Source organism: Tursiops truncatus, chromosome 7 (genome assembly GCF_011762595.2).
Source record: "Tursiops truncatus isolate mTurTru1 chromosome 7, mTurTru1.mat.Y, whole genome shotgun sequence".
NCBI classification, from domain to species: domain Eukaryota; kingdom Metazoa; phylum Chordata; class Mammalia; order Artiodactyla; family Delphinidae; genus Tursiops; species Tursiops truncatus.
This window is the reverse complement of record NC_047040.1, coordinates 21934498-21950594: the sequence shown is the minus strand read 5'-3', so window position 1 is coordinate 21950594 and position 16097 is coordinate 21934498. Positions and strand designations below refer to the sequence as shown.

Below are 16097 nucleotides of genomic sequence, written 5' to 3'. Positions count from 1 at the left end.
GGCGGTCCAGCGGTTACGACTCGGTGCTTTCACTGTGGGAAGCCGAGTTCTGGGGAACTAAGATCCCTCAAGCCTCAAGGCACGGCCAAAATAAAAAATGGCATTCCCCTCGCTCCCACCCCAACCATTATCATTCCTCTCATCCAGGCTTGAGTTAAATATTTACCGATTTGCCAGAAGACACCACCTTTCATAAGCAGATTTCAGGCTATTGTATAAGATGGAATCTCAAATGAATGTCAATTTCACTTCATTTTGCCTCTGGGAACTGTGGAGTCACTTAATCTTTAGGCCTTCGTTTTACTTTTTTTAATATATTGAAACGGGAGGAAAGCAGATGATTGCCAAGATGCTTTCCAGCTTTGCTGCTCTAAGAACTTTTCCTTGTGTTTTTCTTGATTCCTCCGTCAGGGCTTCTGACGCTTTTATCAGCCTCCGGGACAGGCTGCCCTGGGCAACAGGAGTTAGCTCCCGAGGCTTGGGGCGACCACATTTTGAGGGCAGGGACAAATCACTCTCGGAGTGTGAGACTGTAGGCGGTGATCCCTTCCAGTTCTGGATTTAGGAAGCCAGCTGCACCGCACCCCACCCCGCATTCCCTTACAACCCTGAGGCTCCAATTTCGCGTCTGAAATTGAACAGGGGGCGGGTTGGGTCACGTGACGGATCAGACGCCCACCGGGTCCGCCCCGCCTCCTTCCGGCGTAAATTCTGGCCGCACCGCCCCTCCTTCCGCACGTGGCGTCTCCGCTTTTGTGCCCCGCGCTCCCAGGGGCCTTGCCGCCTGCAGCCATGGCACCCGGCCAGCTCGGTGAGCCCCTTGGCGCCCTGGAGGTGCCGCGCCATCGGCATCCGTGCTCCGCGGCACCCTCACCCCGGCAATGGCGGCGGCCGGGCGGGAGCTGCGGGAGCCCGGCAGGGTGGGAGGTGGCGCTGCGGTCTGCTAGGCCCCGGCCCGCGGAAGTGCGGTTCGCTGGCGGCAGGCCCGGCCCCGGGTCAAGGTCTGGGTAGTGAGGGCCTTGAGATTCCCGACTGCCCACCCGCCCCCTCCCCGGCCTTGAGGAATGTAATGTGTACAGCGAGTGATGAGAAATATTTTCTGTTTCAGCCTTATTGAGTGTCTCTGACAAAACCGGCCTTGTGGAATTTGCCAGGAACCTAGCTTCTGTGGGTTTGCATCTGATCGCTTCTGGAGGGACTGCAAAAGCTCTCAGAGATGCTGGTCTGGCAGTCAGGTAAGGCACAACTTGCTTTCTAAGTTAAGTCCAATCAGAACCTAGTGTGATGACGTTGACCAGAATGTAATGTATTCCAAGCACTGAGTAAAATAACGTTATTTACTCCTCCTAGCCAGGCTGTGAGATTGGTAAACTACTTAACGACCTTTGTGGAAGAGGGAGATGAGGCCCAGAGAAATTTAGTAACTTCTGTTCATATTTACAGAGTAAGGAGTTGGGACCCCCAGAGTCCTCATTTCAGAGCCCTCCTCAGCCACAACAGATTAATTTAGGTGGACTGTCTGTTGGGCAAGAAGGAAGTTGTGATTTGCAGGATGCATATGATCTGTTTTGACTGGCTCGTTAGTGAAACCGTTGACATCATTAAAATTCAACTCTGAAGATTCAGTCTCTCTTCCCTTAGCATTTCTGGTAACCATGTTCAACATGTTGATGTGTTTCCTTCCAGTGTTTTTATAAGCATATTTTTTTAAATTTCATGGCTCATACAGAAGATAGATGGTCTTGCTTGTTGCTTTTTTCACATATTGTGGGTTTTTAAAAATTTGCTTGTAAATTCAGGCAGAGAGGGTTCAGGTCAGTTTGGTGATATGGATTGATATTGAAATGCTGTCTTTTATGTGTCCCTTTGTCATGTTTTGTGATTATCTTTTTCCAGCTTTTTCTTTTCATGTATTGAGTAAAAACTTTTTAAATTTACATAGCTCAGTCCTTTGTTCAATGTTTTGAAAGCATTCCTCACATACTTAATTTTGGTACTTTTATTAAAGAGCTCAAACTTTTGATTCGGAATCTGTATTTGCATAGTGTTAACCAGTTATTCTAATACCAACACCACTTTACTAAACAATCTTTTATTGCCCCACTCATTTACTTTGCTGTCTTTATGCTTAAAGTTTAATCGTAAAAATAAATCCTTGCTTTCTCTTTAGTCTGTTTCTGAGATAAGAATATTAATACTTTGTTGTATATTGCCAAATTACTTGTGAGTTGGATTTATTTCTTAATATTTCATTAGTATGGCTTATGATTTATTTTCTGAATTCTGAAAATCCAGGCTCTGAAAAAATGTTGGAAGATGCTTTGGAATGGTGTAAAATGTAAAATGACAACTCAGCAGAAGCACCAGCAATATTCTGTTTATATGTTTTCAGAGACGTCTCTGAGGTAACTGGATTTCCTGAAATGTTAGGGGGGCGTGTGAAAACCTTGCATCCTGCAGTCCATGCTGGTAAGTGGTTTATACCTTCAGTATTTTTTTTTTTTTTTTTTTTTGCGGTACGCGGGCCTCTCACTGTTGTGGCCTCTCCTGTTGCGGAGCACAGGCTCCGGACGCGCAGGCCCAGCGGCCATGGCTCACGGGCCCAGCCGCTCCACGCATGTGGGATCTTCCCGGACTGGGGCACGAACCCACGTCCCCTGCATCGGCAGGTGGACTCTCAACCACTGTGCCACCAGGGAAGCCCCGATACTTTCAGTTTAAAACAATCAGTTACTTTGTAGAACAAGCAAAGGAATAAGGAAAAAGGCAGGTCATAGCTTAAAAAAAAATTATCTGTGAGGTTATGCTGGTTTTGTCACATGTGCTGCTAAAGTTCATAATACATTAGAACCTGTTTAAAATCTGGTTTGCTTTATTGCTTGATGGATTCCTCTGCTTGCTATTAGTCCTAGCCTGATAAATAAGTTAGAGTATGATATTTCCTGCTGGAGTTAATGAAAATACTTAGATTTTAGAGTGTGAAAAAACTTTTATGATGATTCCAAACTTAGAATAAAGCATCACAGTGTAACTGACTTTCAAAGGAATTCTTTCAAAATGCTTCAGTATTTATGGGAGTACATGGAGTGATGGAACTGACAACAGTTATATGAAAATTCCTTTTATGTTTTGTTGCTCAAGAGAAAGGGAATCAGGAACTGATGCAAACAGTTTTTAAGTATATCCACTAATCTGAGATTTGTACTGTCTGGTATTCTTAATTAGGCAATGCTGGGGGCTTTAACTTGATTGATGGGATTGTGTTGGAAAGAAGTACCTTATTCTGACTTGTTTTTTGAACCTAATACTCTAACTTTGTTAAATTAGGCATCTTGGCTCGTAATATCCCAGAAGATAATGCTGACATGGCCAGACTTGATTTCAGTCTTATAAGGTAAAAATTCAAAGTTGAACTTTTAATACATTAGGGATCAAAGACAAAGAAGCCAAATCTGGTGTCTCTTTTTAAAGATCAAGGTTAGCATTAGGTTTAGTTTCCTGATCACTTACTATAAACATTTATTGAGGACATTTGTGACATTGTATGTGGGTAAATAAGCATTTTGATTTTGCCAAATTTATATTACTAAAATAAATAATTATGCTTAAACAACCTTTGCTTTTTTAGGAAGTTGTGATCTAAATTGTCATACATATAAGTAACTTAGTTATTTGCATAATGATATTCAGTCTTTCTTTTTAATACATATGTATAATGGCTTTATTCAGCTTAATTCATGTACCATACAATTCCCCAGTTTAAAGTAGATAATTCAGTAGTTTAGTAATTTAGTATATTTAGAGTTGTACAATTATTACCACAGTTAATGTCAGAATATATTCATCACCCCACCTCCCACCCTGACCCTCCCCCCCAAAACAACTCTACCCATTAACTTTCATTCTTCATTTCCTCCAACAACCTAGGCAACCACCAGTGTATTTTCTATTCTGGATTTACACAAACATTGCATATCAGTGTAATTGTATAATACATGGTCCTCTGTGACTAGCTTCTTAGCATGTTTTCGGTGTTCATCCATGTTACAGCATATATCAATCCACTTTTTTATTGCTGCAAAGTAATTTATCGTATGGATATGCTCCCATTTACCAGTTCATCCGTTGATGGACATTTGGATTGTTTGCACTTTTGGATGTTGTGAATAATGCAGCTATGGACATTCACGTACAAATTTTTGTGTGCACATATATTTTCATTTCTCTTGGGTATAGACCTGGGAATGGAATTTCTTGGTCATCTGGTAACTGTTTAAACTTTTGAGGAGCTGCCAGACTATTTTCCAAAGTGCTTCATCAGTGTACATTCCCACCGGCAGTGTACAGAAGTTCTCACTTCTACATACTCAGCAACATTTGTTATTGATTTTTTTTGATTCTAACCATCCTATGATGTGGTATCTCATTGTGATTATGATTTGCATGTCCTAATGAGGTTGAGCATCTTTTCACGAGCATAAGCCATTTGTATACCTTTGGAGAAATGTCTGTTCAGATGCCCATTTTAATTGAGTTACTTATTTTTTATTATTGAGTTGTAAGAATTCATTTTATCCCATTCTGTGGATTGTTTTCACTTTCTTAATGGTATCCTTTGACCATCATAAAAGTTTTAAATTTTGGTAATATCCAACTTACCTATACTTTTTCTTTTGTTGCCTGTGCCTTTGGTGTTATTTCTAAGAAACCATTTCATAATTCAAAATAATGAAGATTCATGCCTATGTTTTCTTTTAAGAGTTTCTTAGTTTCAGCTTTTATGCTTAGGTCTTTGATTCCTTTTAAGCTACTTTTTTTATATGTGGGTGTGAGGTAGCGGTCCAGCTTTATTTAGTATGTGGCTATCCAGTTGTCTCAGCATCAATTGTGGGAGAGACTATTCTTTCCCCATGGAATGATCTTGGTACACTTGATCTATACCTCCTTTATGCCAGCACCACGCCATTATCTTTGCGGTAAATTGTGAAAGTGATAAGTGTGAGTCTTTTAGCTTTGTTCTTCTTTTTCAAGATTGTTTTGGGTAGTCAGGGTCCCTTGCATTTCCATATGAATTTTAGGGTCAGCTTGCCCATTTCTGCAAAAAGGGGCATTGGAATTTTTGTAGGAATTATCTTGAATCTGTAGATCAATTTGGGGAATATTGCCATCCTAACAATATTAAGTCTTCCAGTCCATAAACATGGCATCTCTTTCTAAAGATTTATTTATTTATTTATTTATTTATTTTATTTATTTATTTATTTGTTTATTTTTATTTTTTTGCTGTACGTGGGCCTCTCACTGTTGTGGCCTCTCCCGCTGCGGAGCACAGGCTCTGGACGTGCAGGCTCAGCGGCCATGGCTCACAGGCCCAGCCACTCCGTGGCATGTGGGATCTTCCCGGACCGGGGCACGAACCCGCGTCCCCTGCATCGGCAGGCAGACTCTCAACCACTGCGCCACCAGGGAAGCCCCTAAAGATTTTTTAAAAATTTCTTTCAACATTGTTTTGTACTTTTTAAGATACAAGTCATATTCTTTTTTTAAATTTATTCATAAATTTGTTTGTTTGTTTTTGTTTTTGACGCTATTGTACGTAGAACTGTTTTCTTAATTTTACTTTTGGATTGTTCCTCGCTAGTGTGTATAAGTTCAATTGATTATATCCTACAACTCTGCTGAACTTATTTACTGATTAGTGCTAATGATTTTTCTGTGTGAATTCCTTAGGATTTTCTAGATACAAGATCATGTCACCTGCTAATAGAGATAGCATCACTTTTTTCCAATCTTGGTGCCTTTTATTTCATTTTCTTTGCTAATTGACCAGGCTAGAACCTCCAGTACAGGGTTGAGTAGAAATGGTGAGAGTGGACATCCTTGTCTTGTTCCAGATCTTAAGGTAGACCTTTCAGTCTTTCACCTTGAAGTATGATGTTAGCTGTGGGTTGTTGTTTTTAAATATCCTGTATCGTGTTGAGCAAGTTCTATTCTTAATTTTTGACTGTTTTCCTCATGAATGAGTTCAGTTTTATCAGATGCTTTCTGTGCATCTATTGAGATAATCAGGTGGTTTTTGTCCTTTATTTTATTGACATAGCTATTACAATAATTGACTTTTAGATATTAAACCAACCTTACAGTCGTGGGATAAACCATACTTTGCTGTGGTGTGTACTTCTTTTTATATTTTACTGGATTCAATTTGGTAGTATGTTAAGGACTTTTTGGTCCGTATGCATAAGATACTGTTCTGGTTGTTTTTTTATGTGTGTGTGACATTTTGTCTGGTTTTAGTATCAGGCATTGGGAAGTGTTGCCCACCACCCCCCCTTCTGTTTTTCTTTTTTTGTTAGTTTTTACCAGTTGTGCTTATTTCACTGGGGAACCTGCCCACATATCTCCTCACATTGCAGCCCTAGGGGTGGATCTCTGTTTCACTGGTGGTGAATTTTAGATCAGGTCTGTCCTTTAAATTACTCTTTTGTCCTTTTACCATTATTGTGTATGACCTTTCTGAAGACAAAACAAATATTTCCCCTTTAGAATGACCTATCATTTTTCATCATTTTACACAATCCACTGGAAATAGAGTGTAAAATCCAATGTCGTAGATAATGGTGATCACATTCCAAATTGAGGATATTATCGGTAGCTTTGTATTTTATTTCAGTTAAAATTTTGTTTTTAAATTTTGATGGCTTGCTAGGACAGTGGGAAGCTAAGGTGACCCAAGCAGCAACATTGCAATATGATTTGGAGGGAATAATGTGTATTGAGAGCATTTGCTGACTACAGCCCCTTCTGTATACCTATGCTCTTGCAAATGTGGGAGGTCCTGATGTTTCAGAGTAACTTTAGAACTTTAAAACGTCAGGCTCACAGTTGATATTTTAGGTCTTAAGGGGTTTGGTCATGTTAACAGCTACTGACTGAGGTGTGTAAACCACGGAAGTTTGAGTTTTTAGTGACAGCTGAATTCCTCTTTGTTTTTAGAGTTGTCATTTGTAATCTGTATCCCTTTGCAAAGACGGTGGCTTCTCCGGCTGTAACTGTTGAAGTGGCGGTTGAGCAAATTGATATTGGTAAGTCAGAAAAACCATATTTGAAGACTGCTGGAGGAGACACTTCTTTACACTGTAAACAAGATGACTCTTGGACGTTCCCTATTGAGGGCCTAGCAGATAGTCGCCCCCCCAGATTGTGTTCTGGGATGACCGATTCATCGATATTTTCTGAGCTCTTTCTCTGTTTAGAGATTCATCTGGCTTATTTTTCTCTTATTTTTAAGGCAAGCATTATAGTAGAAAGTACCTATGCGTACAGTGACTTGATTTGAAAGAGGTGAAACTGATAAGAAAATGCAAATCGTCTTTTGTTCTTCAAAGGGGGAGTAACCCTGCTGAGAGCGGCAGCCAAAAACCACACTCGAGTGACAGTAGTGTGTGAACCAGAGGACTACGCGGCTGTGTCCTCAGAGATGCAGGGCTCCGACAGCAAAGACACATCTTTGGAGACAAGACGCCAGTTAGCCTTGAAGGTGCGGACATGCTTTTATCTAGTTCAGTGCTTGCAAGACCAACAGTACTCAGTTCTCACCAGATTACATCACCCTCCAGGGTTCTGCTTGGAGCTGCTGTCCTTTTGCTGTAAATGCAAAGACCAACTATCAGAGAGGTAGTCTGTCAAAAGATTGAAAGAGAAATGGAAAGGGAATAATTCTTTGTGCTATTTATTATTATTTGGTGTCTTTCCTGCACAGGCATGTGTGCGGGCTGTGGGTTGTAGTTTGATATATACTACTTATAACCATTTTTACCTCACTTTCAGAAATACTGCAGCTATTTTCACAAATCTTAACTCTTATTCTAGGCTTTCACTCATACGGCACGATATGATGAAGCAATTTCAGATTACTTCAGGAAAGAGTATAGTAAAGGAATATCTCAGATGCCCTTGAGGTATGGAATGAACCCTCATCAAACTCCTGCCCAGTTATATACCCTGAAGCCCAAGCTCCCAATCACAGGTAAAAGCTGAGCGTTAACCTGGCACAGTTTGCCGTGTCTGGATGTGTGTGTCTTTCTCTCTATTGTATCAGGTGTGATTCACTTTTTAGAAGATAAAGTAAATTACATAGTACCTCTTATAGTTGCCTGAAGTTTGAGCTGTCAGTGGGATTTGTGAACAAAAAATATTGAGATAATCAAGGGTTCTGGAGAGAAGTCAAGTTGAAGATACAGATTCGAATGTCTGGTGTGTAGATGGTTTTGAAGATGTAGTACAGGATGGGGTGGCTGAATTTTGGAGAAGATGGTCAAGACCAAACCTTGACGTGGCAGTGGAGAACCATCAGAGAACCTATAGAGTTTCAACCAGTCAGAATGCTGCTGAGAGCAGTAGCTATTTGATTTGGGAATGTTACAAACACAGTTTCCTTGGAATGATGGATCTGGAAGCCCAGTTACAATGGGCCAAAATAGGAATGTGAGGTTAGGAAAGAAGAATGATAAAGATAATTCTTTGAACAGAGAAATTAGTCAGGGCTTAAGGATTTGTAGAGTTATAAGAGGGATTTTACAGTTTTTGCTTCTGTTTTGTTGTTAAGGTGGACCATTTAATGAGCAAGCACGTCCTACTCCCTGGTAGAAGGGAAGAGTGGGTCCAGTGGGCAGAGGAGAGACTTGTAGGTGTGAAGACTTCGGAGGGTTGAAGTTGGTGGGGGGCTGCCCTGGGTGAGAGCACGGACAGCTTCCTTCAGGCACTGAGAAGGCAAGCTCAGAGCACACATTGGTAGATTGGTGCTGTTTACTCCCTGTTACCAGCGGAGAGAGGGGAGGAGAGAGAAGCGGTGCAGGAAGTTTAAGGAGCATTTAAAATACTCTTTTCTTTGCTCTTGACAGTCGGTAAATTCTATTACTACTTTGCCTCAGGTATATTTTGAATCTTTTCTAATGCTGCCCAAGCCCGTGTGCTCAGCCCTAGAGTTGTGTGTGTGTGTGTGTGTGTGTGTGAGAGAGAGTGATGTTGATGACTGGTTTTCTTGTGATTGGAAACGAGAAGAGTTCTGTTTTGTTTCAACTGTTTAATAAATTAAACAACTTTAAACATTTCTCTATAGCATTTTCTCTTGTGTCTAAAGAGTTGTGAGTGTCTTTGGAAATTTGATAATTTGAAGGGGTTATTCTAACTAACTGAAATGTTTCAGAAGCCAAGTTTTCTCCCACTTACCACAATTAGTCTAAAGTATAAAAAAAGGGAGATGGGGGAGTTTTATAAAAGATGTCTCATTTAATTTTTGCATGTTGTATGTCTTATAGGATATTTTACTTTTGTTGTTTACTGTTTATTGCCTATTTTGTTTCTTCTATGCCTCTTGCATAAGCTCCATGAGAACAGTAATTTTTTTGGCCACACCGCACGGCATGTGGGATCTTGGTTCTCCAACCAGGGATTGAACCCATGCCCCTGCAGTGGAAGTGCAGAGGCTTAACCACTGGACCATCAGGGAGGTCCCCTAAAAGAGCAGTTTCAGATTTACAGAAACATTTCCCAGAAGTACAAAGAATTCTCATATGTCCACCTTCCCCCAGTTTCCCCTGTTAACAACTTTGCATTAGTGTGGTACGTTTGTTACAATTAATCAATATTGGTTCATTATCATTAACTAAGATCGATAGTTTAGATTCAGAATATGTTGTACATTCTACAGGTGTGGGCAAATGTATAATGTATTCGCTGTGAAATTTTCCTACATAATAGTTTTACCACCCTAAAAACTCCTCCCCTTCCGCCCCCCTAACCCCTAGCAACCACTGTCTCTATACGTTTGCTGTGTTCCAGTATCATATAGTTGGAAACATACAGTATGTAGCCTTTTCAGACTGATTCTTTAACTTAGCAATATGCATAAGTTTCCTCCTGTGTCTTCTGGTAGCTTATTACCTCTTATTGCTGAATAATATTTCCTTGTGTGTGGCTGTACCGCAGTTTATCCATTCACCTTTTGAAGACATCAAGAATGTCAGGATGCTGTTTGGCAGTTTATGAATAAAGCTGTTATAAACACTTGTGTACATGTTTTTGTGTAGACACAAGTTTTCAACTCATTTGGGTAAATACCTAATATTTTCTATTGTATAATTCTGTTGTGCATTTTGTTTCCTTTCTAACTCCACCCGTAAGCTCCATGATGACAGTAACTTGGGTTTTTTTTGTTTTTTTTTTTTAAATTCAAAGAGCATTTTATTGTTTGGAAGAAGTATAGAGAAACAGATTAATGTTTGAATTTTTTTTTAATTTTTTTATACAGCAGGTTCTTATTAGTTATCCATTTTATACATATTAGTGTATATATGTCAATCCCAGTCTCCCATTTCATCCCCTGCAGCTCGCTTTTCCCTCTTGGTGTCCATACATTTGTTCTCTACATCTGTGTCTCTATTTCTGTCCTGAAAACCAGTTCATCTGTACCATTTTTCTAGGTTCCACATACATGCGTTAATATACGATATTTGTTTTTCTCTTTCTGACTTACTTCACTCTGTGTGACAGTCTCTAGATCGATCCAGGTCTCTACAGATGACCCAATTTCATTCCTTTTTATGGCTGAGTAATAATTGTATATATGTACCACATCTTCTTTATCCATTCATCTGGGCATTTAGGTTCCTTCCATGACCTGACTATTGTAAATAGTGCTGCAGTGAACATTGGGGTGCATGTGTCTTTTTGAATTGTGGTTTTCTTTAGGTATATGTCCAGTAGTGGGATTACTGGGTCATATGGTAATTCTATTTTCAGTTTTTTAAGGAAAGTCCATACTGTTCTCCATAGTGGCTGTATCAGTTTACATTCCCACCAACAGTGCAAGAGGGTTCCCTTTTCTCCACACCCTCTCCAGCATTTGTTGTTCGTAGATTTTCTGATGATGCCCATTCTAACTGGTGTGAGGTGATACTTCATTGTAGTTTTGATTTGCATTTCTCTAATAATTAGTGATGTTGAGCAGCTTTTCCTGTGCTTCTTGTCCATCTGTATGTCTTCTTTGGAGAAATGTCTATTTAGGTCTTCTGCCCATTTTTGGATAGGGTTGTTTGTTTTTTTATTATTGAGCTGCATGAGCTGTTTATATATTTTGGAGATTAATCCTTTGTCCGTTGATTCGTTTGCAAATATTTTCTCCCATTCTGAGGGTTGTCTTTTCGTCTTGTTTATGGTTTCCTTTGCTGTGCAAAAGCTTTGAAGTTTCATTAGGTCCCATTTGTTTATTTTTATTTCCATTACTCTAGGAGGTGGATCAAAAAAGATCTTGCTGTGATTTATGTCAAAGAGTGTTCTTCCTATGTTTTCCTCTAAGAGTTTAATAGTGTCTGGTCTTACATTTAGGTCTCGAATCCATTTTGAGTTTATTTTTGTGTATGGTGTTAGGGAGTGTTCTAATTTCATTCTTTTACATGTAGCTGTCCAGTTTTCCCAGCAACACTTATTGAAGAGACTGTCTTTTCTCCATTATATATCCTTGCCTTCTTTGTCTTAGATTAGTTGACCATAGGTGCGTGGGTTTATGGCTGGGCTTTCTATCCTGTTCCATTGGTCTATATTTCTGTTTTTGTGCCAGTACCGTATTGTCTTGATTACTGTAGCTTTGTAGTATAGTCCAAAGTCAGGGAGTCTGATTCCTCCAGCTCTGTTTTTTTCCTTCAGGAATGCTTTGGCTATTTGGGGTTTTTTTGTGTCTCCATACAAATTTTAAGATTTGTTTGTTCTAGTTCTGTAAAAAATGCCAGTGGTAGTTTGGTAGGGATTGCACTGAATCTGTAGATTGCTTTGGGTAGTATAGTCATTTTCACAATATTGATTCTTCCAGTCCAAGAACATGGTATATCTCTCCATCTGTTGGTATCATCTTTAATTTCTTTCATCAGTGTCTTATAGTTTTCTGCATACAGGTCTTTTGTCTCCCTAGGTAGGTTTATTCCTAGGTATTTTATTCTTTTTGTTGCAGTGGTAAATGGGAGTGTTTCCTTAATTTCTCTTTCAGATTTTTCATCATTAGTGTGTAGGAATGCAAGAGATTTCTGTGCATTAATTTTATATCCTGCCACTTTACCACATTCATTGATTAGCTCTAGTAGTTTTCTGGTGGCATCTTTAGGATTCTCTATACGTAGTTTTATGTTATCTGGAAACCGTGACAGTTTTACTACTTCTTTTCCAATCTGTGTGCCTTTTATTTCTTTTTCTTTTGTGATTGCCGTGGCTAGGACTTCCAAAACTATGTTGAATAATAGTGGCGAGAGTGGATATCCTTGTCTTGTTCCTGATCTTAGAGGAAATGCTTTCAGTTTTTCACCATTGAGAATGATGTCTGCTGTGGGTTTGTCATATATGGCTTTTATTATGTTGAGGTAGGTTCCCTCTATGCCCACTTTCTGGAGAGTTTTTATTATAAATGGGTGTTGAAATTTGTCAAAAGCTCTTTCTGCAGCTGTTGAGATGATCATATGGTTTTTATTCTTCAATTTGTTAATATGGTGTATCACATTGATTGATGTGCGTATATTGAAGAAATGCATCCCTGGGATAAATCCCACTTGATCATGGTGTAGGATCCTTTTAATGTGTTGTTGGATTCTGTTTGCTAGTATTTTGCTGAGGATTTTTGCATCTATATTCATCAATGTTATTTGGTCTGTAGTTTTCTTTTTCTGTAGTATCTTTGTCTGGTTTTGGTATCAGGGTGATGATGGATGGTGGTGAGTTTGGGAGTGTCCCTTCTTCCACAATTTTTTGGAAGAGTTTGAGAAGGATGGGTGTTAGCTCTTCTCTAAATGTTTGATAGAATTCACCTGTGAAGCCATCTGGTCTTGGACTTTTGTTTGTTGGAAGAGTTTTAATCACAGTTTCAATTTCATTGCTTGTGATTGGTCTGTTCCTATTTTCTATTTCTTCCTGGCTCAGTCTTGGAAGGTTATATCTTTCTAAGAATTTGTCCATTTCTTCCAGATTGTCCATTTTATTGGCATAGAGTTGCTTCTGGTAGTCTCTTAGCATGCTTTGTATTTCTGCAGTATCTGTTGTCACTTCTTTTTCATTTCTAATTTTATTGATTTGCGTCCTCTCCCTCTTTTTCTTGATGAGTCTGGCTAATGGTTTATCAATTTTGTTTATCTTCTCAAAGAGCCAGCGTTTTTTGTTTTATGTCAAATTACCTTATTTATAGCATTCACTGGTATGTTTGTAGAATACAGATTTTTTAAAATGCAAAAAAACCCAAAAAGAACCAGCATTTAGTTTTATTGATCTTTGCTCTTGTTTTCTTTGTTTCTATTTCATTTATTTCTTCTCCGATCTTTATGATTTCTTTCCTTCTACTAACTTTGGGTTTTATTTGTTCTTCTTTCTCTAGTTCCTTTAGGTGTTAGGTACATTGTTTGAGATTTTTCTTGTTTCTTGAAGTAGGCTTGTATTGCTCTAAACTTCCCTCTTAGAAATGCTTTTGCTGCATCCCATAGGTTTTGGATCGTTCGTGTTTTCGTTGTAATTTGTCTCTAGGTATTCTTTGATTTCCTCTTTGATTTCTTCAGTGATCTCTTGGCTATTTAGTAATGTATTGTTTAGCCTCCATGTGTTTGTGTTTTTTACGTTTTTTCCCCCTGTAATTGATTTCTAATCTCATAGCGTTATGGTCAGAAAAGATGCTTGATGTGTTTTCAATTTTCTTAAATTTACTGAGTCTTGATTTGTGACCCAAGATGTGATCTATCCTGGAGAATGTTCCGTGTGCACTTGAGAAAAAAGTGTATTCTGTTGTTTTTGGATGGAATGTGCTGTAAACATCAATTAAGTCCATCTTGTTTAATGTGTCATTAAAGCTTGCATTTCCTTATTTATTTTCATTTTGGATGATCTGTCCATTGGTGAAAGTGGGTGTTAAGGTCCCCTACTATTATTGTGTTACTGTCAGTTTCCCTTTTTATGGCTGTTAGCATTTGCCTTATGTATTGAGGTGCTCCTATGTTGGATGCATAAATATTTACAGTTGTTATATCTTCTTCTTGGATCGATCCCTTGATCATTCTGTAGTGTCCTTCTTTGTCTCTTGTAATAGTCTTTATTTTAAAGTCTATTTTGTCTGATATGAGAGTTGCTACTCCATCTTTCTTTTGATTTCCATTTGTGTGGAGTATCTTTTTCCATCCCCTCACTTTCAGTCTGTATGTGTCCCTAGGTCTGAAGTGGATCTCTTGTAGACAGCATATATGTGGGTCTTGTTTTTGTATCCATTCAGCGAGCCTGTGTCTTTTGGTTGGAGCATTTAATCCATTCACATTTAAGGTAATTATCGATATGTATGTTCCTATGACCTTTTTCTTAATTGTTTGAGTTTGTTTTTATAGGTCCTTTTCTGTTTCCTGCTTAGAGAAGTTCCTTTAGCACTTGTTGAAGAACTGGTTTGGTGGTGCTGAATTGTCTTAGCTTTTGCTTGTCTGTAAAGCTTTTGATTTCTCTGTCAAATCTGAATGAGATCCTTGCTGGGTAGAGTATTCTTGGTTGTAGGTTCTTCCCTTTCATCACTTTAAGTATATCATGCAACTGCCTTCTGGCTTGTAGAGTTTCTGCTGAGAAATCAGCTGTTAACCTTATGGGAGTTCCCTTGTATGTTATTTGTCTTTTTTCCCTGTTGCTTTCAATAATTTTTCTTTGTCTTTAATTTTTATCAATTTGATAACTGTGTGTCTCCGTGTGTTTCTCCTTGGGTTTATCCTGCCTGGGACTCTCTGCGCTTCCTGGACTTGGGTGGCTATTGCCTTTCCCATGTTAGGGAAGTTTTTGACTATAATCTCTTCAGGTAGTCTCTCGGGTCCTTTCTCTCTCTCTTCTCCTTCTGGAACCCCTATAATGCGAATTTTGTTGCGTTTAATGTTGTCCCAGAGGTCTCTTAGGCTGTCTTCATTTCTTTTCAATCTTCTTTCTTCATTCCGTGATAGTGAATTCCACCATTTGGTCTTTCAGGTCAGTTTTCTGTTCCTCTGCCTCAGTTATTCTGCTATTGATTCCTTCTAATGTATTTTTCATTTCAGTTATTGTATTGTTCATCTTTGTTTGTTTGTTCTTTAATTCTTCAGGGTCTTTGTTAAGCATTTCTTGCATCTTCTCGATCTTTGCCTCCATTCTTTTTCCAAGGTCCTGGATCATCTTCACGATCATTATTCTGAATTCTTTTTTCTGGAAGGTTGCCTATCTCCACTTAATTTAGTTGTTTTTCTGGGGTTTGATGTTGTTCCTTCATCTGGTACAAGTCCTCTGACTTTTCATTTTGTCTGTCTTTCTGTGAATGTGTTTTTCGTTCCACCGGCTGCAGAAGTGTAGTTCCTCTTGCTTCTGCTGTCTGCCCTCTTGGATGAGGCTATCTAAGCAGGTTGTCGATGACAGTAATTTGGGAGGGACTGTTTTATTCACTGATAGTATCCCAAGTTCCTAGAACAGTGCTTAACATTGTAGTAGGCACTCAATAGATGTTTGGCAAGGTTTTGCTTTTAAAAGTATGTGCTATCCAAAATAACACAAAGGAAGTGAAATTATAAAGTTGTTTTTAATTAGTGGCCCACTAGTTTTGTGCGTGCACTGAACTTCTTATAAATGTTTATTCACAAGATTTTGGCTTTTAAAAATCCTGCCACTGTTAAGAGAATAGGCAGTGAAAAAAGTTGTAGTCTCCTTTTTAACTGCATTTCAACTTTAGACTGAGTGTACCGAGTCTGGTATAAAAGAAGAGAAACCCAACACACGCTTTTCCCTCCATCTCTCCCACCCACTAAACTCTTGCTTTAGTTTGTAACATTATTTGTTAAACTGACAGGACTTACAATTTAAATTTTATACTATAAATTGTACAGTAAAGTTGCCACAGTTGTTTGATCTTATTTCTGTACTGAAGTGGATCCCTGATGATCACTAGTCTAGTCGTACTTTTTTCCTGTTCCTGAATTCTTTGTTGATTTATTTGTGGATTGGCTGGCTTTGGTCCACCAGTGGTGTGGGCACACGTATGTGTTCATGCACCTCTGTGGTGTGTGTGTGTTTGTTGAGAT

At 38.9% G+C, this 16097-nt stretch overlaps 1 protein-coding gene across 2 annotated transcripts in view; it reads left to right on the top strand.

Moving 5' to 3' along the window:
* The first annotated feature begins 671 nt into the window (after positions 1 to 671).
* Positions 672 to 16097, top strand: part of ATIC (5-aminoimidazole-4-carboxamide ribonucleotide formyltransferase/IMP cyclohydrolase) — a 30908-nt gene continuing 15482 nt past the window's right edge. The window contains exons 1-7 of one of the 2 annotated variants that reach the window (XM_019938970.3): positions 672 to 811; positions 1109 to 1235; positions 2393 to 2469; positions 3328 to 3394; positions 6997 to 7085; positions 7389 to 7540; positions 7873 to 8029. In XM_019938970.3, coding sequence (XP_019794529.2) covers positions 793 to 811; positions 1109 to 1235; positions 2393 to 2469; positions 3328 to 3394; positions 6997 to 7085; positions 7389 to 7540; positions 7873 to 8029 — 688 coding nt within the window. In that variant the 5' untranslated portion in view covers positions 672 to 792. Of the gene's footprint in view, positions 812 to 1108; positions 1236 to 2295; positions 2470 to 3327; positions 3395 to 6996; positions 7086 to 7388; positions 7541 to 7872; positions 8030 to 16097 lie in introns of those variants that run through there. The other variant, XM_073807300.1, reaches the window with a different exon arrangement.